Here is a 25,975-nt window from a genome sequence, read left to right on the forward strand (position 1 = left end):
AGAGTGTAAAGTGAGGCGGATGGGGCGGGCCCAGTTTGGAGCTGTCGACGAATCAGCAACCTCAGACGGCGGGGGCGGAAACGGAAGCCCTGGGTTGGCTTTGGGTTCCGTTGTGGGGATGTCCCGTGGGAGTGAGTGAGGAAATCCTGGGGCCGGCAGGTTTGAGTCCTCACCTCCAATCTGCCAGCGAAATCGGGCGAAGAGACGCCTGCAGACGCGGGAGGGAGAAAGCTCGACCGCCCAAGAAAAGAGCAAGTGGGCAGGCAGCGGCGGGGCAGAACCGAACTGTATGCAGGGTCTTTAGGGGCCGGTCCTGGTCGGCGCCGCTCACCTCGAGGCCATGGTGCAGGCGGTGCTCTGGGCGATACCCAGGTGAGGGCAGCGGCTCCGCCCGGGTATTCCACCACCGAAAACTGGGTAGATGCGGTGTGGGGAAGAAAGGATGCTGCCCGCACTGCTCCCTGGTAGCACCCTGAGCGGCCGCAGTTGCGGCAGCAGTAGCAGCAGAAAGCACAACGCGGGCCGAGGAGGCGGCTCGAGCTGCTGGTAAAGTCGCCCAACAGCTGTTTCTCTGTAGCATGCGAGTTGACAAAACAACCAAAGAACAGGGCTCCCCATTACAATCTCTGTCGAGCTCTTTTTCCTTGCCATTGGGAGCTGATTTATGCGGAAACATGCCTTGCACTTGTACCTGGAGGAATTGGAGACAGTGGATTCGACCTTTAGCGGTTGTCATCTACCTGGTGTCCATAGTGGTTGCGGTTCCTCTATGCGTGTGGGAATTACAGAAGCTGGAGGTAAGAGGGTGTTTCACCATTGGCCTCTACCCTTTCTTCTACCGTCCTGCCCGTCTAAGGTTGCCCATTTTTACCCTAGATGCCCCAAACTTGATATCCTGAAAATCAGGGCATGTAAATGAGCCCAGTCTTAGTTCATAAACCTGTCTGGTTTCTTGTTCACTGGTTTTCAAAGCGTGCTGCAGGTGGAGGGAGGGCCAAGTCGAGAAAATAGAATATATTAAGATTGCTGCTTAGAAGAGCACTCTTTTGCAAGTATTCCATCAATTCCCTGAAAGTAAGATAATTTTATTGCTGAAATCTGATCTGTTCAAATACTGGACTACCTTGAAAACCATGTATTGAATTTTATTAGCATTTAACTAGCTTCCTGAATTAAAGGGTTCTAGTTGGTTTGACTTTGTTGTTTGTTTTTACTTAGAAATTAGCTCTTAACCAATAAAGATTTTGCAAAAGTCCCTTGTATATTTTTTGATGTCATATTCTTATTATGACATCAGTAAAGTACTACAAACTGGAAAACCCCAAGGTAAATACTCAACTAAGATAGGTACTTTATAAAAATTGTATAATGAATTTTAAATTCTAAGTTAATAAAAACCAGCAAGTACTTTTATTTAGCAACACCTATTTTATAAGAGCAATGGTGAGACAACAGCTAGTTTAGGCTTTTTGTTATGGAAATGTTTTTACATAATTAAACAAAAATGCATTTTAATATGCATTTGTTTCCTGTATGTTCACTAAGTTATATTTTGTTGACTTTCCCATATTGGCATAGCCCATGTAGTTATTTTTAATGTTCATATAATATTCCACTACGTTAAATATTTCCTCTTTGTTAGATATTTAGGTTTCTCATGATTTATCAACCAGAATTCAAGTACAGACATTTTATTACAAATAAGTATTTCTTTGAAGTATTTTTTTGGAGTGTGGTGTAGGAACTACTTTTAAGGCTAATAATATGTGTAGTATCAACCTACTTTAAGACTTCTCTTAGTTGTTGGTTAACTATAGTTTTTAAGTGCCAACTTTTAAGGAAAAATTTAATCTGCAATCTCTACTGCAAACACTCTGAACCAAATTCTCTTCATGTGTTGCCTGAACTATTCTCAATTCACCAGCCAAAGTATCGAATTAAAACAAGTCCTATTCTTCTCAAAGTTTTCCAGTCACTCCGAGTCCAGATTAAAAGCTAATATCCCTCACTCTGGCCATTACAGCCCAACATAATCTGACACTACCCCACCCAATCCCCCTCTGACTTTCTCTTCTCAATTCCTTGCTTCTACCAAGGGGACTTTGCTCTAACATGTGGGAGTATGTTATTGCCTTAGGACCTTTACATTAAATGCTCCCCCTTTATGGCATTCTCTTCCCCTAGATGGTATTCTCATTCCTTTATGTCCTTCAGGTCTTTTACTTGAATGTCACCTTGCTACCCTGTTTAAAAATTGCAAGCTTTCCTTCATCCCAGTGATAAATCAGGCTTGTGTTCTATATGGTGAGAGAGAGAAATCTACCACTCATCTTCATGGAACTTAGTGGTAGAGACCAATACAACCAAAAAAAAAAAAGGCTATGGAAAAAACTAAAAAAAGATCTAATAAATGAACCAGCAGGCATCTTGAAAAGACCACTACCAGCTATAGAAAAGTGGAAGTGAAGGAAAGTTAGAAAGCTGTTTATGGTAGTTACGAGGTCATGGGTGCCTGAGTTACAATGACTATGGCCCAAATCAGAATAGCAGAAATAGAGATGGAAAACTGACTTTTAAGTATCCTTGGCAGTGAAGAAACAAAACTGTAAAAATGAGATGTGTAAACTGTTTACATGTTTAGGGACAGGTTTATATGAAAAACATTTGTCTTTTAAACACTAGAATCACAATGCTCACACTGAGAAGTCAGTGGGAACTGAGATTGTAGAAAACAAGAAGTTCATAAGAGCCCATCCCATGCCCATGGTGGGGCATGTACTCATTTATTGGAATGGCAAGATGACCATATGCCCTCCTTAAATTATTTCTATCTCTTACTTGGCTGAGCATGTGTAATGGAAGGTAAGTAAGTGAAATGCACACATAATGTCACACTACTCACTCTGCAGTCATTTTACCCTGCCTTATGTGCACTTATGCCCCGAGTAGCTACTCTTTCTGTAAGTTCTCCTCTCTTCCCCTCAGGAAGATTGGGCCCACAGAGCACACTCTTATTGCACTCTGAACCAAATGTTTTCAATTGGTTCAGGTTCAGTTAACCCACTCCTGGATGCTTGTCTTTAATGGTTTTTTCTACTTCAAGTTACCTTAGGGGGGAAAAATTGTGCTACTTATCTCCTCCTTGTCTTGTGAACCAAAACAGCCCTGCTTATGGCTGATAAGTTTAATAATGTTAAACGATAGCCTCATATCAATGTGTCTCAAGTGTGAATAATTTATTTAGAAATAAATGTCAATTAAAATAAAGGTAATAATGATTTCTACAAATACCTAATGTTTACTTATTTTATTACTTAAATATGTGGATACCCAAAATAGCTTTAATTTCTTATGCATATAGCTTTTTAGGTACCTCAGAAATTAAAACAGCTATAAAACCAGTGATTCAAATTAATGGCATTAATGTGGACAGATGATGGTTTTAAGAAACTACCCCTTGCAATGTAAAAATGGTACTAACTCTATGATGCAAGGTATTTTTTAATTTGGTATCTATACTGAAATGACTCAGTTCTCTAGTCACTCGTTTTATGATCATTTGAAAAGAACTTTCTTTTTTACAGCACACTGAGGATGCTTGGCCTTTATTAGTCACAAGCACATCATTTTTCTCTTAGGTCTACCACCAAGTTGGCACTAAGGCGATTATAAAAACAAATGTGGGCATTAAAATTACTTGGCAATACTATTCTTCATTATCACCTTATAATTGAGAAGATCTAGAATATGCTATTATTATTACTATTTTAGGTCATCATTAAAATGGATACAGATCTTCCTTGGTTTACAGTGGGATCACATCCTGATAAACCCATCATGTTAAAAATATCATAAGTAAAAATGCATTTAATGCACTTAACCTGCCAAGCATCATAGGGACATAGTCTAGCCTACATTAAACTTGCTCATAACATTTACATTAGCTTATAGAGGCAAAATCCTCTAACAGCATATTTTATAGTAAAGTGTTGAATATCTCATGTAATTGGATACTGTAGTAAAAGTGAAAAACAATAGCTATATGGGTGCAGAAGGGTCTCAACTATGATGTTTAAAAAAAAAAATTTTTTTTAATGTTTTATTTATTTCTGAGACAGAGAGAGACCGAGCATGAGCAGGGGAGGGGCAGAGAGAGAGGGAGACACAGAATCCGAAACAGGCTCCAGGCTCTGAGCCATCAGCACAGAGCCCGACGCGGGGCTCGAACTCACAGACCGTGAGATCATGACCCGAGCCAAAGTCGGATGCTCAACCGACTGAACCACCCAGGCACCCCTCAACTATGATGTTTTAACTTTTGACTTTACAATGGTGTGAAAGCAGTGTACATTCAGTAGAGACTGTACTTCAGATTTTGAATTGTGATCTTTTCCTGGATTAGTGCTGTGTAGTATAATGTTCTTCTCATGACGGTGGGCAGGGGCAGCACGCCATAGTTTTCAGTCAACCATGCAACCATGAGGGTAAACATCTGATACATTTAAAGCCATTCTGTACGCATACAGCCATTCTGTTTTTCACTTTCAGTATAGCATTCATTAAATTACATGAGCTATGAGATATCCAACACTTTATTATAAGTAAGCTGTATGTTAGATGATTTTTCCCAACTGTAGACCAATATAAATATTCTGAGTATGTTTAAGGTAGGCTAGACTAAGCTATGATGTTTGGCAGGTTAAGTGCATTAAATGCAGTTTCGGATTTAGGGTATTTTCAACTATGATAGGTTTATCAGAATGTAACCCCATCACAAGTTGAAGCTATATCAGTTGTTTACCCTCATGATTGTGTGGTTGACCTGGAGCTATAGCTCCCTGCCCCTGCCCAGCATCAGAATAGTATCATATCACACAGCGAAAAACTCAGGAAAAAATAAAAATTCAAAGTATAGTCTCCACTTAGCGCATATCACTTTTGTACCAATGTAAAGTCAAAAAATTGAAAGTTGAACTGTGTAAGTCTGGGACCATCTATACTCAATTTTAAATGAAATTGAACAGGGGTGCCTGGGTGGCTAAGTCGTTTGAGCATCCACCTCTTGATTTCAGCTCAGGTCATGATCCCATGGTTCATGGGATCTAGTCCTGGGTTCAGCTCTGCACTGACAGTGTGGAGCCTGCTTGGGATTCTCTCTCTCCCCCTCTCTGTGTCCTTCCCCCACTCATGTCTGCTTGTGCACACTCAAAATAAATAAATAAAAATTTAAAAAAATAAATGAAACTGAACCAAGCAAAAATCCCTGAAAAATGATTATAAAGACATTCCTTTTAGGATCTTCTTCTGCACGTACTCACTTTTCATTTAACTATTTTGATTAATATCCAGAGTTTAAGACTTTTTGTATAGTTGACCCTTGAACAGCATGGGTATGAACTGCAGGTCCACATATACACAGTTTTGCCGATAAATACAGTGTAAATGTATTTTTTCTTAAGATTTTTAATAGCATTTTCTCTAGCTTACTTTATTATAAGAATACAGCATATAGTACATGTAACATACAAAATATGTGTTAATGGACTGTTTATGTTACCAGTAAGGTCAACATTAGGCTATTAGTGGTTAAGTTTGGGGGAAGTCAAAAATTATATATGGGTTTTTGACATTTGTTCTCTATACTTTTGTTTTCTACTTCTTTAATCTTTGACCCCTGTTGAAAAAAAATCTTGTTCTAAACAGTAAAACTAGAAGTTGTAGACTTCAGCTCTATTTTAATTAGCTGTTCAAATCCCAAAAGTACCAAAATTAAATGCCCACCTTTTTTCCTTTAAAACATTAGCATTAATGTACCCCTGCCTTGATGAGTGAATTCACAAGTTAATATAAAATTCATTCTCTAGGGCCCCACGGACAGAACAGAGGTTCAATTTTTTTTTTTTTTTTTTTTGGCAGAAAGTAAGTGAATTACTTCAACTCTACCTTAAGATGAGAAAGTTGAAAGTGTATTTTTAGAAATTGAGTTTTTATAGGATAAAATATTGATCAGATACCTAAAAAAAGAAATTAGAGCTTTTTAAAATGTAGTATCCTGAGTTGATATTGTTATATGTAAGAGGGGTAGCATGTATTAACACTGTTTGCTTGGACAGTGGTTGTGGCAATACTTACCAAATGGGAGGGTTAAAAGACATAATGTATACAAAAAAAAAAAAAACTTAGCAAAGTATTAGGCAATACTCAGTAACATGTTGTGTAACAGTAAAATTCACAGAAAATGCAGGTAGAATTTTTACTTTCCAAACATAAAAGCAAAGGAATAGACCATAAAAAGATTTTTAGAACTTGTGGAAAAATTTTAAAACTTCTGTACATCCCCAAGCACAATAATCAAATATAAAAGACAAATAACAAGCGAAGAGAAAATGATCTGATGTTAATATTCTTTTTTTTTTTTTTTTAATTTTTTTTTTTTCAACGTTTATTTATTTTTGGGACAGAGAGAGACAGAGCATGAACGGGGGAGGGGCAGAGAGAGAGGCAGACACAGAATCGGAAACAGGCTCCAGGCTCCGAGCCATCAGCCCAGAGCCTGATGCGGGGCTCGAACTCACGGAGCGCGAGATCGTGACCTGGCTGAAGTCGGACGCTTAACCGACTGCGCCACCCAGGCGCCCCTTGATGTTAATATTCTTAATGTATACAGCGTTGTTACAAAAGGCCTCACAAGGAAAAATGCTCAACGCCATAAGGAAAAATCATCCTCCTCCCTCCATAAAAGCACAGATAGACTGGGGTGTTTTTTTGGTTTTTTGGGGTTTTTTTGTTTTTTAGGTTTATTCATTTTTGAGAGAGAGAGGATCTCAAGCAGGATCCACACTGTCAGCACGGAGCTCGATGTGGGGCTTGAACCCATGAACTGTGATGTCATGACCTGAGCCAAAATCAAGAGTCTGGTGCTTATCCGGCTGAGCACCCAGGCGCCCCTAGGCTGTTTTTTGAAGAAGAAGAAAACAAGCAACTAGTTATTTGGAAAATGTTGGGCCTCATTAGTAATTACATAAATCTAAATTTTAGAAATAAAAAATATTTTATTTAGGTCTTTCATTTTAATATCAGAGGATTTATTTTAAATATGTTCTTTTATTTTAGGTTGGAATACACACAAAGGCTTGGTTTATTGCTGGAATTTTTTTGCTGTTGACTATACCTATATCACTCTGGGTGATATTACAACATTTAGTGCATTATACACAACCTGAATTACAGAAACCAATAATAAGGTAAACCTTAACATATTGTGATTCTTTTACTGTTGTGTTTGCTTGTTTCATAAATATGATGTAAAAGGTTTTTAATTTATGCTTTGCTTTCCAAATAGGATTCTTTGGATGGTACCCATATACAGTTTAGATAGTGTAAGTATGTTTCATTTTATCTCATTAGTTAAGAACTTGTTTGATGATACAACAATATTTACAGAATGCTTAAGGTAATGAAAGTTTATTATTTGACAGTAGGGGTTAGATTAATAAGAAAAGTGAAAAGATTCACTTGTTTTTAATGTTAATAAAAAAGATGAAGTATGACAGTAGAAAAGACGGGTGTTTTAAAAAAAAAATCTATAGCTGTTTTCTTTGCTGTATGTTTTAAAATTTCCGATTATGTGTTCTTAGTCCTTTAAAGAATGTAATACTTAAAATTACATTACATCCTTTTTATTTACTAAATTTTTTATTTCGGGGGGGGAACAAAAAAAAAACCCTTCCCCAGTGGATTCTGGGGAACAACATGCAGTTGTCACAGATGACTGCTTTAATTTAATTAAATATAAAGGAAATGTCTTTAATTGCATTTTCGGTGATCATCTCAAGAAAAATTGCATGTTATATTAAAGAACCCGATGACAAAATAATTTAGCTTCTTTCTTCATATTCACTATTTACATGAATGTTTTTATTTACCAGTATCCAATATGTTTATTGCTTTTAAAAATTCATTTCACAGATTGTCTGGTAGCCCTCATAAATTTTAGAAAGTTAGATGGAAATATGTGACAAGCCATCTCAAGTTTAAAAATTAGCATTGTGAATACTATGAATTGGAACGGCAATTCATTTTATCTTAGCTCCAACTATTTTTAACCTCTCTGCTTTTTCATAGTGGATAGCTTTGAAATATCCCAGCATTGCAATATATGTGGATACCTGCAGAGAATGTTATGAAGCTTATGTCATTTACAACTTTATGGGATTCCTTACCAATTATCTAACTAACCGGTATCCAAATCTGGTATTAATTCTTGAAGCCAAAGATCAGCAAAAACATTTCCCTCCTTTGTGTTGTTGTCCACCATGGACTATGGGAGAGTAAGTATGTTTGGTTTTAGTCTTTTTATGTATTTAAACAGAATTTTTAAGCATCAGTCAGTTCTCTGCAAAGTGTGTTAAGTACTATGAGCAGGACAAAAAGTTAAGAAGAGTTCCTACCCTCAAGTAGTTCATAATCAAGTTTAAAGAATAATAAAACACATATTTATAATCCACACATACAAATTACTCTCATACATTATTCATCCTAAATAGCAAACTTAAAACATTGCAGGGGAAAAAAACCTTAGAAATCATTTAATCAACATCCTTTTACAATTGGAACCCAGGATCTACAGAGATTAATTTACTTGAGATTACATAGATAGTTAATGGCAAAATCAGGTGTAAGACCCAAGGAGAAGGTAGTCTAGGTGGGGAAACAGTATATGAGATAGGAGCAACAAATAGTATTTATTCTAGTACTAAATAATGGGTTAATTGGCCTTATTATATATCCATAGAGGACAGTAAAGGAAAATAAAGCCTGACAAATTCAGTTGAAGCTAAGATTGCATTTTTTACATGAATGAGCCATTTGATATTTTTCAACAAGGAAACATTTGACAATACCATTTTAGAAAGATAAATTTTGCAATACTATTCAGGATATATTAGAGGGAGGAAGATTCCAGAGATGGGGAAATAAATTAGAAGGTTATTACAGTGGTCCATTTGTGAGATAAGCTGAAAAGGAGGAATGAAATTGGGAATAGAAAGGAAAGAGACTGAAACTGAAGGACTGGTAGGAGTTGATCACTGATAATGGAGAATAAGGTGAAAGTTGAAAGTCAAGGTAACTGGAAAGATTTGGAGTTATAGTAATCAATGTAGATATACAACCTAGGGGTACCTACATTGCCTCCCATGAGATACAGAACCATTTGTACAACATTGGGACTAAATAGGTCTCTAGTTTACACATTTGAAATGACAGGGAGCTACCTAGCTATTTTAAGTAATAAGCTCCTAATGTGTTCATTAACACACTCGATATGTATTGAGCACCTAGTGTGTGCCAGTATATGGATATATCTTAATGCACATAACAGATGTAGAACTCGTGGAACCAACATTTTGGCTCAGAGGTTTGGAATTAAATGAAGACACAAATAATAGAGTTACTTATATCAAGAAATGCTTTGAAGGGAAAAGAACAATAGTGTATGAAAGAGGATAGTAAGGGAGAAGTATTATAATTTGGGAACCAGGGGAGAGATACTGTGCTTAGCAAAAAATACAACACAGAGATTTATAGCTAATGAGCAGATTGAGGTGGTCACTGGATGGAAAATTACTAAGAGGAGACATCAAGAGTAGGGGTTCTCTCTCAATAGACATAATCGAATTCTTACTAAGGGAAGGCCAAGCACTTACACATCAAGAATGGGAGATGAGGAGCTTGATTAAATATCAAAGGTAATCAGATATCAAGGGTAGGATGACTTAGCAGTATTTTTTGCTGAGACTGACTTAGATCAAGGCCAAGGCCTGAGAATGATACCTAGTTGAAAAGAGAACTCAGAGGAGTCCTGTTAAAGTTCATTCAAGGAGAGAGTCGTTGTCAAATGAGAAGCCATTATAGGATGTTAAATAGAGGCCCTGGTATGCCAATTTCATTTTCAAAGATTACTGCTCTTGGTAGAGCAAGTGGGCAAGGATGGAAGAGATTGCAGTGGTCCAGTAAATATGATGATGATAGTTCAGCTTTGATCAGGACTCTCCTCCTAATACTGCAGAACCTAAAATGAGGCTCTAGCTGTATCATCACAATTAGCTAGTTGTTAACTAAAACCCCAAACCTTTTTCAGACCATGCTACTGGCCAAAATTCCCCTGTGTTGTGTTTGTGTAATTGATATGTTCCTAATCACACAGTTAACATTTATTCTTGTTAAATCTCTTCATGTTGGTTTCATTTTTTTTCTGATACCCTTGAATTCTGACAACTGCTTCCTGAATAATGTCAGCAATGCATCCATAGTTCAGGTATTCTTTTCTTTCAGAGGATATTCAGTATTTACCAAGTCATACAGTTTGGAGGTATGGTTTTAGTAATAGTAAAACGTCTGCTGTGTATAACCACATTGTAGGTTACCAGTCTCCCTGTAGTAGATAACTAGTGTTACAAATCTGATCATTAATCAGGCTATTGCTGTTTAGGATAATTCAGCATAATGCATTTGTTATAAAATGTAAATACAATGGCAAGTTTGCAGTTGTTAATTGATAAAAACTAAGTCTGCTTTTTATACTCTGTTTGCTGTAACATAAACAGCACAATGAGTTTTCTTTTAATAAACATTAAATTTTGTGTATATTCATGAGAGGAGGGAAAATAGATTACCTAATTGTTGCAGGGAGTATGGCCAGAGTCGCAAAAGATGAGTCCGCAAACAAAATGCAGTTAAGTAAAGGTCCTGACTCCAAAATGAAGCTTCTTTTTATTAGGATAATTGCTAAAGACTATATACATAAAGTCAGCTAAGCAAGTGTGTTAATCAATCTAATGGTTTAGCTTTTCAAGGTTGAATTTCGAGTTAATTGGTTTCTATAGCACTAGGAAGGGTCAGGTGTGAAGGAGGATCCGGCCCTGGACAATGTTAATGGCTCTAGTGTTCAGCTGTGTAAATGTGTCCTAAGGCCTTGCACCTTCTCCAGCCCTTCCCTTTTGAAGTCTTTTCCTTTGATGCTTCTCCTGCATCTCCCACATCTAATGATTTAGTACACTTATGAAACAAATGTTTTCATGAAATGGTACTAATCCGTATTACATATTCTCTTCCTCTTGTTTAAGATTGCTCTAAGGTATATACCTTGTAGTGGAGTGCTAGGTCTTTAGATTTTGTTCAGCATTGTTAGCAGTAAATTTCCTTTTTTTTTTTTTTAAAGTGTTTATTTTGAGAGAGACTGCGGGAGAGAGACAGAAAGAGAGGGAGAGAGAATCCTAAGCAGGCTCACACTGTGTGCTCAGAGCCTGACTTGGGGCTCGAACTCATGAACCGCAAGATCATGCCTGAGCCAAAATCAAGAGTCCAACGCTTAACCGACTGAGCCACCCAGGTGCCCCAATGTAAATTGGTTTCTGAAGTGGCAGTACCATATTAGTCTCCCACTGACAGTATAAAACACTTCTAGGGGCTCTGGGTGGCTCAGTAGTTAAGGGTCTGACTTCGGCTCAGGTCATGATCTTGGGGTTTGTGAGTTAGAGCCCTGCGTCAGGCTCTCTGCTGTCAGCACAGAGCCCGCTTTGGGTTCTCTGTCTCCCTCTCTCTGCCCTTTCCCCACTCACGTGCTCTCTCTGTCTCTCAGAAATAAACATTTAGGGGCGCCTGGGTGGCGCAGTTGGTTAAGCGTCCGACTTCAGCCAGGTCACGATCTCGCGGTCCGTGAGTTCGAGCCCCGCATCGGGCTCTGGGCTGATGGCTCAGAGCCTGGAGCCTGTTTCCGATTCTGTGTCTCCCTCTCTCTCTGCCCCTCCCCTGTTCATGCTTTGTCTCTCTCTGTCCCCCCAAAAAATAAATAAACGTTGAAAAAAAAAATTAAAAAAAAAAAAAGAAATAAACATTAAAAAAAAACTCTTTAAAAACACACTTCTAATTGAACCACATCCTCACCTACATTTGGAATTACCTAGACTTCTTTATGTTTGCATATCAAGAGGGTGTAAAGTGGTATATTGCTGTGGTCTTAATTTGGATTTCCCTGATTAGTAATGAAGTTGAGCAACTTTTCATGTATTTATTAACCATTTATGTTTTCCTTTTCTGAGGAATGCTTGTTTTCTTTTTCTCATTTTTTTAATGGGTTGTCTGTCTTGTGGCTTCATAGGGGATCTTTATATATTTAGATATTAATTCTTTGTTTAGTGTGTATTGAAAATATCTTTTCCAGTTTTTGGCATATCTGTCACCTTTATTAAATCTTCTGATAAATGGAAGTTTTGGATCTTAATATAGTTGAATTTATCTTATAGTCAGTACTTTTTGTGTCTCATTCAAAATATTATCTCCAATTACAGCATTATAAAAACATTGTCCTGTGCTTTTCTTGTAAACATTTCAAAATTTTCCTGTTAAGACATAGAAACACTTAATGTTTTGTGTGTATGTTGTGTGAGGTAGGAATGCAGTTTCATTTTATTCCATTGACTAATTTCCCTAGCATCATTCTGTCCCTTCTACTTCACTCACCTCTCTGGTCATCTCTGTTGTGTGTGAAGTTTCCATGTGTATGGGTCTGTTTGTGGCTTTTTGATTTTGGTTTTTTGGGTTTGTTTTTGTTTTTGTTTTTGTTTTTGTTTTTTCCTGTTTTATTGGTTAACTTTTCTATTGCTGGACCAATTCCATACATTAAGCACTACAGGTTATTAATAAGCCTTAAAATGAGGGACAAGTGCCCCGACCCTATTATCTTGCTATTTTTGATTCTTTGCTCTTACATATAAAATGTAGAAACAAGTTTGTCAAGTTGCTTGAAAAACCTCTTGGGTTTTTTTATTGTAATTAATCTTTATTGACATCTTTATGATTTTTTTAGTATTACCTATGAATATGGTCTAGGTTTCTGCATATTTAGCTCTTCATTTATCTTTCAAAAGTACATTTTTCTCATAGAAGTCTTGTACATCTTTGTTGACTTCATAAATGTATTTTATTGCTATTATAAGTGGAATCTATCTTAAAAATCATTTTAACTGCTTCTAGTGTGTATAAAAGCACATTGGGTTTGCATATTAACCTTATATCCAAAAATCTTGTTACATTTTCTTAGTCTGTAGACTTTTTAAGTTCCCTGTGAAGATGTCCTCTTCAATTAAAGGATTTCTTTGATATTTATTCTTTATACTTATAAATTACTCTTCTTACCATGCTGGTATCTCAAGATATTCTTGCATTATTCCTGATCTTGAAGGGAATTCTTATAAAATATAATTGAATTTTATGTTTTTAAAGGTGTTTTATAGGCATCCTTTATCAGATAAAATAAGCTTTTACCCATAGCTTGTTGAATTTTTAATCATGAATAAATGATTAAATTGCATCAAATGCTTATGCTGTATCTATTGAGATGGTTGGTTTTTGCCTTAACCTGTTAATTTAGTGAATTAGATTGATAACTTTTCTAATGTTAAAACTTCCTTGCATTTTGAGATGTGATTAAGATGTATTATCTGTTTTTCTACATCATGAGATTTGATTTGCTAATACTTTGTTTAGAATTTTTACATCTATATTCATGAGTAAGTTTAGATTATAAGTTTCTTTTTTACACTGTTCCTGTCTGGTTTTCATATCCAAGTTATACTGCCTGAATAGGTATTGCCTTTTACTTGTGTATCACAGGAAGAGATTATATACTATAGCTTGAAAGATTAGACCTGGACTTTGTGGGAGGACAGTTACAGAACTATTTAGGCTTCCTGTTGTTTCTGAAATCATTTTTTAATATAATTTTAGGAATTAGGCAGAATAAACAGTTTTTAAATGTACAGGCATACATTAGTTTATATCTTCTCAATCTCTTCTGGATCTGTTACGATTCCTTTTCCATTTCTGATGTTAAATTTAATATCTTTATTTTTTCTTTGAACAATCTTGCCAAAAGTTTGCCTATACCTACTAATCTTTTCAAGAAATGACTTTTGGCTCTGTAATATACTGGTTTTCTCTTTGATTAATTTCTGCTCTGTTTTTACTTCCTACCTCCCATTTGTTTTGGTTTACTATCTTTTCCTAATATGTTAGAGTCTTAGCTCACTGATTTACACAGCCTTTCTTCTTTTTTTACTACTGCTTTGAAACTGTACATTTCCCTCCCAAGTTTTACATTCACTGAATCCCAGTTTTTGTTGTTTTATTTTTTTATTTTTTTTAATTGGCATATAATTGACATACATTATGTTCGTTTCAAGTATACAACCTAATTATTCGGTATTTCTATATATTGCAAAATGATCACTACAATATATCTAGTTAATATCCATCACCACACAAATCCCAAACTTTATATTTTTATTGTCATCCCATTTAATGCTTTTAAATTCCTATTGGGATTTCTTCTTTACTGTAATTATTCTGGAGTATTTTTAGATTTCCAAACAGGACTTTTTGGGGAGGGTTTTGGATTTCATTTTATTTATTTGCATTGCAGTCAGAGAATAGACTCTCTGAGACAGTCTTTGGAATTGGTTAAGATTTGTTTCATGCCCTTTAGTACATGATCAGTTTTTATAAAGGTTCCCTGTGTGCTTGAAGAGAATGTGTATTCTATATTAATGAGTGGCTTTGCTATATATTCATGTCCATTGGGTCAATCTAATATGTTATTCAACTTTTCTATATTTCTGTTGATTTTGACTACTTGTCTGTCATTTACTGAAAGAGATTGTTTAAATTCTGCCACTGATTATTTGTCACTTTCTTCCTGTACTTTGGTCATCTGGTTTATATATTTTGATGCTTTTTCTACTCCAACTAATTTTTTATTATCTTAAAGCTGTTTTATCTGATATTACCAGGTATCCCATCTTTCCTTTGTTTAGTATTTGCCTGGCTTATCTTTTGCTGTCTTTTACTTTCATCCTTTCCATCTCCTTATGTTTTAGATGTATCATTTTTTTTTAAGTTTAGTATTTTTTTAATTCTTTTTTTTTTAATGTTTACTTATTTTTGACAAAGAGAGAAACAGCATGAGTGGGGGAGGGGCAGAGAGAGAGGGGGAGACAGAATCCGAAGCAGGCTCCAGGCTCTCAGCTGTCAGCACAGAGCCCGACCTGGGGCTCGAACTCACAGACCGTGAGATCATGACCTGAGCCGAAGTCGGACGTTTAACCAACTGAGCCACCAAGGCGCCCCAGTATTTTTTTAAATTCTAATCTAATAATAGGCTATTTACATTTTTGTGGTTGTTGATATGTTCATTTAAAATCTTGCCATCTGTTTATTTCCTCTTTGTCTCACTTTCTTCTTTCATTGATTGCATTTTTTTGAGTAAGCCTTTATTGTAAAATAATTTTCAATTTATAGAAAAGTTGCAAAAGACAAGACAGATTTCTAATACGCCCTTTACCCAGCTTCCCCTAATGTTACATAACATCTTATGTAATCGTGGTATATTCGTCAAAACCAAGAAATAACATTGGTATAATACTATTAACTGCAGACTCTTCAGATTTCTCAAGTTTTTCCACTAATGCCCTTTCTCTGTTCCAGGATCCAATTCAAGAATCCACGTTTTAATAAAGATTTTAATAAATAATTTTAAGGTTTTCCAAACATTAAAGGAATACAAACAAATATAAACAAATCTGTTTTATAATACCCACATTTAACAAATATTAATATATTGTAGGTCCATCATTCCTTATTGGTGATTATAAAATATTTTTTAAAACCCTTGAAAACCAAAAGCTTTTTCACAGGTTATATGGTGGCAAAACAGTGTATCATCTTTAACTAATTTTAACGTGACTACTTTTAAGTCTTTTATAGATTTAACTACGAGTGTTAGAAGGTCCTCACTCCTTGTATCTCAGAGCAATTCGGGATCCATTACTTCTTTCTGAAGTATGACCTTTAAAAATTTCTTTAGTGTCAATGTATCAGTGGTAATTTTTCTCAGATGTACTTATCCAAAAGGTTTGCCTTCATTCTTAAAAGACAGTTTTGCTGGATGTATAATTCTGTGTTGACAGGAATTTTCTCCAAGCCTTTTGAAGATTTTATTCTACCTGATTCTGGCTTCCATTGTTACTATTAAGCCTCTCCTGTCAACCTAATTGTTATTCCATTATAGATGACCTAGCTCCAACTGCATTTAAGACCCTGTCTTTGATGTTTTGCAGATTCACTATGAAGTATCTAGGTTGTTGTTTCTGTTTTTAGTCCTCCTTAATTTACAGAGTGCCTCAACCTACAGATTCATATCTTTCATCAGTTCTGAAAAGTTCCTAGCAATAACTTCTTGTGATTTTATCTTTACTCTGTCTTAACTATGAATATATGTCAGACCTTCTGATTCTATTCAGTTCTTTGTAACTCTCTTTCACATTTGTTTCTTTGTCTCAGCCTTTGCTACGTTCTAGGCAGTTTCTTCAAATTCATCTTTAGTTCATTTATTCTCTGCAGCTTTCAAAGCTATCTAATTGGCTAATCCATTTGTAAAGAGTATGGGACAGGAAGAACAGCATGTACAGCCAAGGCATTCTCTCAAGAGGTCTTGAAACAAGCCCAAGTGCACTCCCTAGGCCCCCTCAGGGAGGCACACTTAGCTGTAAGTGGGAGTGAACCACCTTAGCACAGAGAAGTCTCTCAGCACATAGAACCCCAACAGTTTCTTTATTCAGTCCTGATACAACACCTCAAGACCTGTATGCCGAATCTTCTCAGTCTTGATGCAATTCTTAAATTAGGGGATTCATAATACATTACATTGATAATCAGTTCTCCTGATAGTAGTGCTAAATAAAGCATTTGCCCTCAGAGCAACTTGGTTTTTTTGTTTTTGTTTTTGTTTCATTTTTAAGTTTATTTTGAGGGAGAAAGAGAGCACAAGCAGGGAGAAGGCAGAGAGAGAGGGAGACTGAGAATCCCAAACAGGCTCTAAGCCCAGTGCAAGGCTTGATCTTGTGAACCAAGATCATGACCTGAGCCCTTTAGCCAAGATCAAGAGTCAGACACTTAACCACTGAGTCACCCAGGCACTCCAGAGCAACTTGGTCTTTTAAGAAGGCTTGCACAACACAGGTAGAGCCGTTTTTGTTTTGTTTTTGTTTTCCCCTTGTAAATTTTCCCCTACATTGAGTAATTTTACATTTATGCAGGATCTTTGTTTTGTCCTTTCATAAATCTAGTTAGTGATACTCTCTGGAATGATATTTAAATTCCAAACTTGAAAGAAAACTGAATTCTAAATGTAAATAAGTAATACTTTTTTTTTTTTTTTTTTTAGTTTAGTTTTGAGAGAGAGGGTGCAAATGAGAGAGGGGGAGAGAGGGAGAATCCCATACAGGCTCCACACGGAAAGTATGGAGCCTGAAGCAGGGCTCAAGCTCACCTTAAGCAGGGCTCGAACTCACGAACTGCAAATCATGACCTGAGCTGAAGTTGGATGCTTAAACTGACTGAGCCACCCAGGTGCCCCTAAATAATACTTTCTGAATACGCTTTCACATATACATGCACACAATTCATCCGTTACTGTCTTTCTTCCAGAAACATACAGGGACACGTTTTTGTTCTTTCTGTGCTGCGCTATTCAGGAATTTGAAACTGAACACAGAAAGGGGGATCTTTCAGAAGATGTAGTTGTCAAATAATTTAAAAAACAGCATTTAAACAGTTTGTTTGCTATCATCCACATTCTTCCCCAATTGCCATTTAGAATGACTAAATCAAAAGAATTAAATATAGAGGCACCTGGGTGGCTCAGTCAGTTAAGCGTACAACTCTTGGTTTCGGCTCAGGTCATGATCTTACAGTTTTGTGAGTTCGAGCCACATGTCTGGCTCTGTGCTAGCAACACGAAGCCTGCTTGGGATTCTCTCTTTTCTCTCCCTCTCTCTCTCTCGGTCTCTCTGTACCTTCCCAATTCACACTGTCTCTGTCTCACAATAAATAAACCTAAAAAAAATTTTTTTTAATAAAAGAATTAAATATAAATATGGCATCATTTGTCAAAGGGATTTTAGGGGCGCCTGGGTGGCGCAGTCGGTTAAGCGTCCGACTTCAGCCAGGTCACGATCTCGCGGTCCGTGAGTTCGAGCCCCGCGTCAGGCTCTGGGCTGATGGCTCAGAGCCTGGAGCCTGTTTCCGATTCTGTGTCTCCCTCTCTCTGCCCCTCCGCCGTTCATGCTCTGTCTCTCTCTGTCCCAAAAATAAATAAACGTTGAAAAAAAAATTAAAAAAAAAAAAAGGGATTTTAATATAGGAGGCTTTGGAGAAAATCTGATACTATTTAAATGAGTAGTCGAAATGCTAAGTTTTTTGTTCTTTGGCAGAGTATTGCTGTTTAGGTGCAAACTGGGTGTACTGCAGTATACAGTCGTCAGACCATTCACCACCATTGTTGCTCTGTAAGTACAAAGAACTCATTATTTTTTTTTTCATTCTCATGCTCTTGAGAACAATTGAGTAGACATACCAAGAGCATTAATTTACTTGTTTATGAGATATATATATATATATATATACTCTTATAAAAAGCAACGTGTATGAAAACCCTACTTTTAAAAATAAATAAGGTGACCATTTATAGGCAGAGAGTCACTATGGAATTCTTCTAAATAACATTCTCTAGTTCATTCTGGAAAACATTTTTAAGGTACTTTTTTCCCCAAATATTAATATTCACACAGCTTTACAGAAACATCGATTACATGAAGTTAAAGTATACTACTTTAGGTTCATTATATGGTTTTGTTTTTTATATGGTTAACTTAGACTATGACTACTATATTCCAAGGATGAAATCATAATTTTCTTATTTAAGAATTCTGTCAAGGCTTAGGAGATGAGGTAAGATGGTATATCATTAAGCTATCTGGTAAAACTATTCCCTAAAAATTTAAGAACATCAGATAATTTAAAGTGAGTAGATTGCATATTTTATCTGGTAATCATAACTAATATTGTGCATATTCAGAAAAAGAGGGAAGAAAGGTGAAAGAAGCATTCAGTTCCTTATTCTGCCTTTGACCTAGCAATTCTTTAGCAGTATTTACCTTAGAATTAAAACTAATTAACTTGTTTATGATGGCAGGCTTTATTTGTCTGCAGTTTAGAAACTGGGTAATCAATCACATAAGCTAATACTTAGATATGGGTATTCATAAAATTTACCTCCCAAGACAAGTTGTAGGAAAAGTTATACTTATAGACTTGGATTATAAGCCTATAACTATCAAGCTTTTGAAAATTAGGCAACCTAATTTTTTTTAATCTAGTAATTATCCTTCTAGTTCAGTGCATGTATCTTATTTTGGAATTAAGATGCAGAAATAATCATTTGGTAATGTTACTAAAAAATGTTTAATTTTGAACCACTTCTATGACCAAAATCAAGTGATTATCTACAGGGTCTTTTAAATAAACTGACTTCTAAATTTAAATATTTCTGTCAATGCTATGTTTTAAAATATATATTTGATTTAATCATAGATCTTATTTTTACCATTTTAGAATCTGTGAGCTGCTTGGTATATATGATGAAGGGAACTTTAGCTTTTCAAATGCTTGGACTTACTTGGTTATAATAAACAACATGTCACAATTGGTAAGTAAGTATTTTTTTTATTTATTTTTTTAAAAAAATTATTTTAAGTAGACTCTATATCCAGCATGGGGCCCAAACTTAAGATCCTAGGATCAAGGGTCACAAGCTCTACTGACTAAGCCAGCCAGGTATCCCAATAAATATTAACTGTATTAAATTAGTATCTGTGACTCTAAATTTTCTTAGGAAAAGTTTGAGAATGAAGTTTGTTATTTTTTAATCTTGAAATTTGATTTATAGGAAAGAACCTGAAGAAATTTTAACATGCCCTTATACATATATAAAGATATAATATCTTTGGGTTAATTATTTGGTGACTTTTACCTTGACCTGTTGATCATGTTTGTTCATTTGGTTGTGGTAGTCACTACATAGTTGTGTGGATATGTCACAAATAAAAGCACAATGCTCTCCTTAAAATATACATAACCAGGGCATACTCAATAAGAGAATATATCTAATTGGATTATGACAGTACAAGGTTTGAATAAAAATGGGAGAATAAAATACTCTTATGTATTTGGAATTAAAGGAAAATTGTGAACGCCAAGTTTTAAAAAAAATGTTCTAGAGGGGCACCTGGGTGGCTCAGTCAGTTGAGCCTCTGACTTTGGCGCAGGTCATGATCTCACTTTCCATGAGTTTGAGCCCCACTTTGGGCTCTGTGCTGACAGCTTGGAGACTGGAGCCTGCTTCAGATTCTCTGTCTCCCTCTCTCTGTCTCTGTCCCTCCCCTGCTCATGCTCTCTCTCTCTCTCTCTCAAAAATAAATAGAGGTTTAAAAAAAAAAAAAAATTTAAAAAAAATGTTCTAGAAACTGAAATGCTCTAAAAAAATAATTGTCCGATCCTTTCAACTTAAGAACTTGCACTTCATTTAAATCTTTAATATTTTCAACAAAATAATAGGTAGAATGACATGCATGTGTGTTATTAGATGTTTATAATAAAAATTATATGCCTGTGGGGACATCTGGGTGGCTTGGTCGGTTAAGCATCCAACTTTGGCTCAGGTCAGGTCATGATCTCATGGTGCATGAATTCAAGCTCCACTCTGAGCTCCCCACTCTCAGCATGGAACCCACTTTGGATCCTCTGTCTCCCTCTGTCTCTGCTTCTCCCCACCTCGTGCTTTCTGTCAAAAATAAACATTTAAAAAAAATTATATGCCTATGTATTTAAAGCTTTCCCTTATGTTCATGTTCTTTAAAACCAGTAATTCCATTACTGGGAATGTAATCCTCAAGAAGTAGTTGTAAGGGGATGCCTGGGTGGCTCAGTCAGTTAAGTATCTGTCTTGGTTTCAGTTCAGGTCATGATCTCATGGTTTGTGGGATAACCCCTCATGGGGCTCTGCAATGACAGCGTGGAGCCTGCTTGGGATTCTCTCTCACCGTTTCTCTCTCTGCCCCCACTCCTGCTCATACATGCATGCACGTGCTCTCTCTCAAAATAAACATTAAAAAAAAAAAAGAAATAGTTGTGTTTTTGGTTTGTTGAATATCTTTGTATATACAGACTATTTGTAATAGCAAAAGACTGGAAACCATTCAAAGCCCAGTGATAAGGACTGGTTAAATATATGATGGTCCTTCCACTGGTCAAAATACTAGGCAGTAATTAAAAATAATCCTTATGAGGGGCCAACCTAGTTGGCTCAGTCGGAGGAACTTGCAACTCTTGATCTCAGGGTTGTGAGTTGGAGCCCCATGTTGGGTGTAGAGAGTACTTAAAATCTTTTAAAAAGTAATAATAATAATCCTTATGAAATATATGAAAAAGTAAGGTACTTTAAGTGAGGGAAAATCAGGCAACCAAATTTTATTTTCAGTTGGTGATACCTGTTAAAAACCACCTATCTGTAGAATGGAATGGTTGGACAATGGGACTATAGACAACTTTATATTTTACTTTACTGCTTTTATATTCTAAAATATTTCAAAGAAACATTTTCTATGACTGTAATGGGAAAAAATAAACTTTTAGGGAAATGTTTATTGCTATGTACACTATACTACGTTATTACAATTGATTTTTAAAAAATAGTTAATACTGTCTTGAGCGTTTATTTTAAAAAAGTAAATTCAGCCAGATTAACATACTGCCCTCAAGAAAAATTGTTGATTCCTTACTTTCATTTTTCATGGGCAAATTTTATTCAAATAGTACTTATTTACTGTGTTTTATAAATAACATATATATAATAGAGTAAGGTAGACTAGTCAAACTTAACTTTTACAAAATTAATGATAACTTGTATATAAAAGCAATTAATAAGCAGATCGATATATTTTTATCTTGGCTGAGGGACAGCCTTTTCTTCCTTTCATGACAGTCACTTGGTCATTGTTTTCTTTATGGGTTCCAGTAAGTGAACACTTAAAGCCACTTTCAGGGAAGACATTATGCATCTCTTATTAGAAATTTCATATCATTATTCTCATCCCCAGTAAACTATAAAAGCTTGTTGTTAATCTAAAAATAACAGAATAGAAAACCTAAAAAAAATTGCCTGAACCATGACTGTGTACCAGGTTCTGGTTTATAACTAACTGTATGATTTCTGTTACCATATTTAATTATTCTTATTGAAGAAGTTTAACTGTTAATCTTGTTTCTAGTTTGCCATGTATTGTCTGCTGCTATTTTATAAAGTACTGAAGGAAGAACTGAGTCCAATTCAACCTGTTGGCAAATTTCTTTGTGTAAAGCTGGTGGTTTTTGTTTCCTTTTGGTAAGTGTTGCTTTCTCTTAAATGTTCTTAGTTTCTACAGGTAATAATACTGTTGCCTAGGGAGGATTTTCAAAATGGTCTTAATGTAGAAGATGAATTAAAATGTCTCTACTTACCTTTTAAAAAGTTCATCCTTTTAGCCCTTCTTGGTTTTTCATAAAGAAGTAATCAGATAGTTAGCATAACATTTACAAGAAAATAATTTGAGACAATCTAAATGTCTCAACACTAGAGGAATCATTAAAATATATCATGGTCCTTTCACATAAGAGAATAGTCTGCAGTTTGGAAGATAAATATAGAATATTTAATACTGTGAGGTATAATGTTCATTAGTAAAATACATTCTTTAAAGCAGAAGAAAAAACTGTTCATGGTCCCAATTTAGTGAAAGAGTGGGTGATAGGGGACCTAGAAACAAATATACTAACATACAAATATGAAAAGGGGAAAAAGAATAATCCTTGAACTCCTCTAACACCCAGAAAGAATGATTAACATTGTGGTGCACATAATGTCACATATAAAATTCCACAGAAATGGTTTCATACTATAAAAACTTGTAGAATTCAATGATACATTCAGTATATTGTGTATATAGTTCTTAGTCTAGAAAGTGAGGATATAATTTTCTTGTTGTTTGGGTTTGTTTTGTTTTTTGGTTTTGCTAAGTATTCTGTACTGTGGATGTAACTTTTTAACTAATCTTCTATTGACATTTAGGATGTTCCTGATTTTTTCACCATTACAAGCAATATTGAAGTAAAATTCTTATATGCAGAAATATGAAAACTTGTCTTACTATCTTATTAGCTGTCTAAATTTCACCTAGGGTTATATCCATAGATGTGCTTGAAATGTTCAGTGTGACTCCATCTTGGGAGTCTGACACCTTCTGAGTTTGTCTCTAGTTCCAGCACTTCAAACAAGACGGGTTTTAATGTTTTAAAGAATAATCTGGATAATTAAGACAGGTGTAAATAACATTGAAGTATCTGTCCTGTATTTTATTTTAAATGCCTGATATACAAGGTGTTAGGCATTGTCTTATGTATAGGAAACATTTGCTTGTACACACTTTCAAAACAAAAAGACATAGAAACCAAATACTGAAGTTACATATATTTAAAAATACATAATGAAAACTCATACAATGAAACTATACTAGAAGAATAAATTTATAAAGCAAATAAATGTTTTTAATATAGATATATGCTATAATATAATATGCTATGAAGACAGGGTGGTGGTGGTGGTCCACAAGTTGTGAGGGTTAACTTTTTTAAATGGCATATTTGTAAAACAACTGCTCATTTTATGCTTGATATAGATTTGGCGTTTACCTTTTCCTAACATATAGGCAAGCAGTAGTTATTGCTTTGTTGGTTAAAGTTGGCGTTATTTCTGAAAAGCATACATGGGAATGGCAGACTGTAGAAGCTGTGGCTACAGGACTCCAGGTTAGTGCTATCTGTGAATTTAATACGATTTTACTATTTACCCATTTTACATATTATCTCTGAAACCTGACAACAAGCAGGCTGTGGGGCTACTATTCTCACTTCACAAATGAGGAAACGGGAAGCGTAGGGAAACTAGCCATCATCACTCGTGGTAGAGCCAGGAATAGAACCTAGAATTTGTTTTTCCTTCTTTCTCTGTGCATTTGTCTTTAGTCCTTGGGCAGTGGATTGAGAATGCACTGTACTTTAAGATATACTTGATTGGGGAGTATAAAGGAGGTTTAGATTTTTGCCATTTTGCCTTTTTTTTTTGAGGTCAGAGACAGTTATTTTGGAAAATGAGTATAATATGGGGAAAAACAGATGTCAATACTTAAATACTTTTTGAAAAGAAAGATAGTGCTTTTATTTACAAAACTAGATTTAAGCTCAAAGATGGCTGATGTTTTTGTTGCTGTTGTTGTAGGACTTTATCATCTGTATTGAGATGTTCCTTGCTGCTATTGCTCATCACTACACTTTCTCATATAAACCCTATGTCCAAGAAGCAGAAGAGGGCTCATGCTTTGATTCCTTTCTTGCCATGTGGGATGTTTCAGATATTAGGGATGATATTTCTGAGCAAGTAAGGCATGTTGGTAAGTACCAGCCATTTCATTCATCCAAACAGGTTATTGGAGTTCTCATACTAGGGCAATTTTGTAGCTATTTTTAAGAGATGAAAAGAGGGGCACCTGGGTGGTGCAGTCGGTTAAGCGTCCGACTTCAGCCAGGTCATGATCTCGCGGTCTGTGAGTTCGAGCCCCGCGTCGGGCTCTGGGCTGATGGCTCAGAGCCTGGAGCCTGTTTCCGATTCTGTGTCTCCCTCTCTCTCTGACCCTCCCCCATTCATGCTCTGTCTCTCTCTGTCCCAAAAATAAATAAACGTTAAAAAAAAAAAAAAAATTAAGAGATGAAAAGACTGTTTAAAGCAGTAATAGTAAAATTGGGGGTGGGGAGGTGGAACTTATTTTTAGCATGGTAAGTTTATAGTGATAAAAATAACTTTTGGCTAATTTGAAAACCTTTCTATTACTTTAAAGGAAGGACAGTCATGGGACATCCTAGGAAGAAGTTTTTTCCTGAGGACCAAGATCAAAATGAACATACAAGCTTGTTATCGTCATCATCACAAGATGCAATTTCTGTTGCCTCTTCTGTACCACCTTCACCCATGGGTCATTACCAAGGGTTTGGACACACTGTGACTCCCCAGACTACGCCTACTATGGCTAACATACCTGATGAAATGTATAATGACACTACAGGAGAGAAAAATGAACTTTCAGATAAATCTGTGGCCTCCTGAACAAGTGTGCAGAAGCAAACTATGCTCCTTCTACCATGTTATTTCATCACGTGGTATCCCATTGCTCAGGATTTTGTGCTTGGGACAAGCCATAAATGATGGAAAGTTTTCAACACAAAGAAGGTGAGAAAGCCAGGTACAACTACTGGATTTATATAACTGAGTTTTGTATATCACAAATAATCAGTCTAAATATCCTAGACTTAGACTTGATTTCTTAACATTAGAGTATCACATACTCAAATGGTAGAAAATGACTCTACTAAATGTTCCTGGTGTTACATTGCTTTATCAAGAGGATGGACATTAAAAAAAAAAAAAAAAAAATCAATGCTTCTACCACTGCTGCATGAATAGAACGCTCTGGAATTTAGCAGAAAGTATAATTTGGAAATACGAATTAGTGGAACTTAATCATGTGCCATATATGCCTACCTAACAATTATTTCTCTATTTCTCAACTGGATGTCTTTCAATAAATAAGAATTTATCATTTATTTTCTGCAATTTTTTGTCTCTCATTACTTCAACATAAACTCTTAATGTTTTTTTCAAAAAGTTCTTGATTAGAGGCACAGCAAAAAAGAAATAAGTGCAAAAAAATTAAAGGTTAAAGATTACACACCTACAGTGAAGGATACCTGTATCTTCTATTCCTTTTAGAAGAAATGGGACCTAATATAAATCTTAAAACAACTACTATCTAGGGGCGCCTGGGTGGCGCAGTCGGTTAAGCGTCCGACTTCAGCCAGGTCACGATCTCCCGGTCCGTGAGTTCGAGCCCCGCGTCAGGCTCTGGGCTGATGGCTCGGAGCCTGGAGCCTGTTT

General features: G+C 35.8%; 1 protein-coding gene across 1 annotated transcript; it reads left to right on the forward strand.

Annotated features, from left to right (window-relative positions):
* Positions 1–119: 119 nt before the first annotated feature.
* On the forward strand, positions 120–25,644 carry TMEM184C (transmembrane protein 184C). Its single transcript, XM_047091480.1, has 10 exons — positions 120–797; positions 7,114–7,244; positions 7,343–7,379; positions 8,125–8,330; positions 18,330–18,404; positions 19,510–19,603; positions 22,224–22,336; positions 23,697–23,796; positions 24,266–24,437; positions 24,882–25,644. Exons 1-10 carry the CDS (start codon positions 579–581, stop codon positions 25,145–25,147), a joined length of 1,413 nt encoding a protein of 470 aa, XP_046947436.1. The 5' UTR covers positions 120–578; the 3' UTR covers positions 25,148–25,644.
* Positions 25,645–25,975: the final 331 nt, after the last annotated feature.

Source organism: Lynx rufus, unplaced genomic scaffold, assembly GCF_022079265.1.
Source record: "Lynx rufus isolate CCGP_SWC_20201006 ecotype Redwood Valley unplaced genomic scaffold, mLynRuf1.p SCAF_3, whole genome shotgun sequence".
NCBI lineage: Eukaryota > Metazoa > Chordata > Mammalia > Carnivora > Felidae > Lynx > Lynx rufus.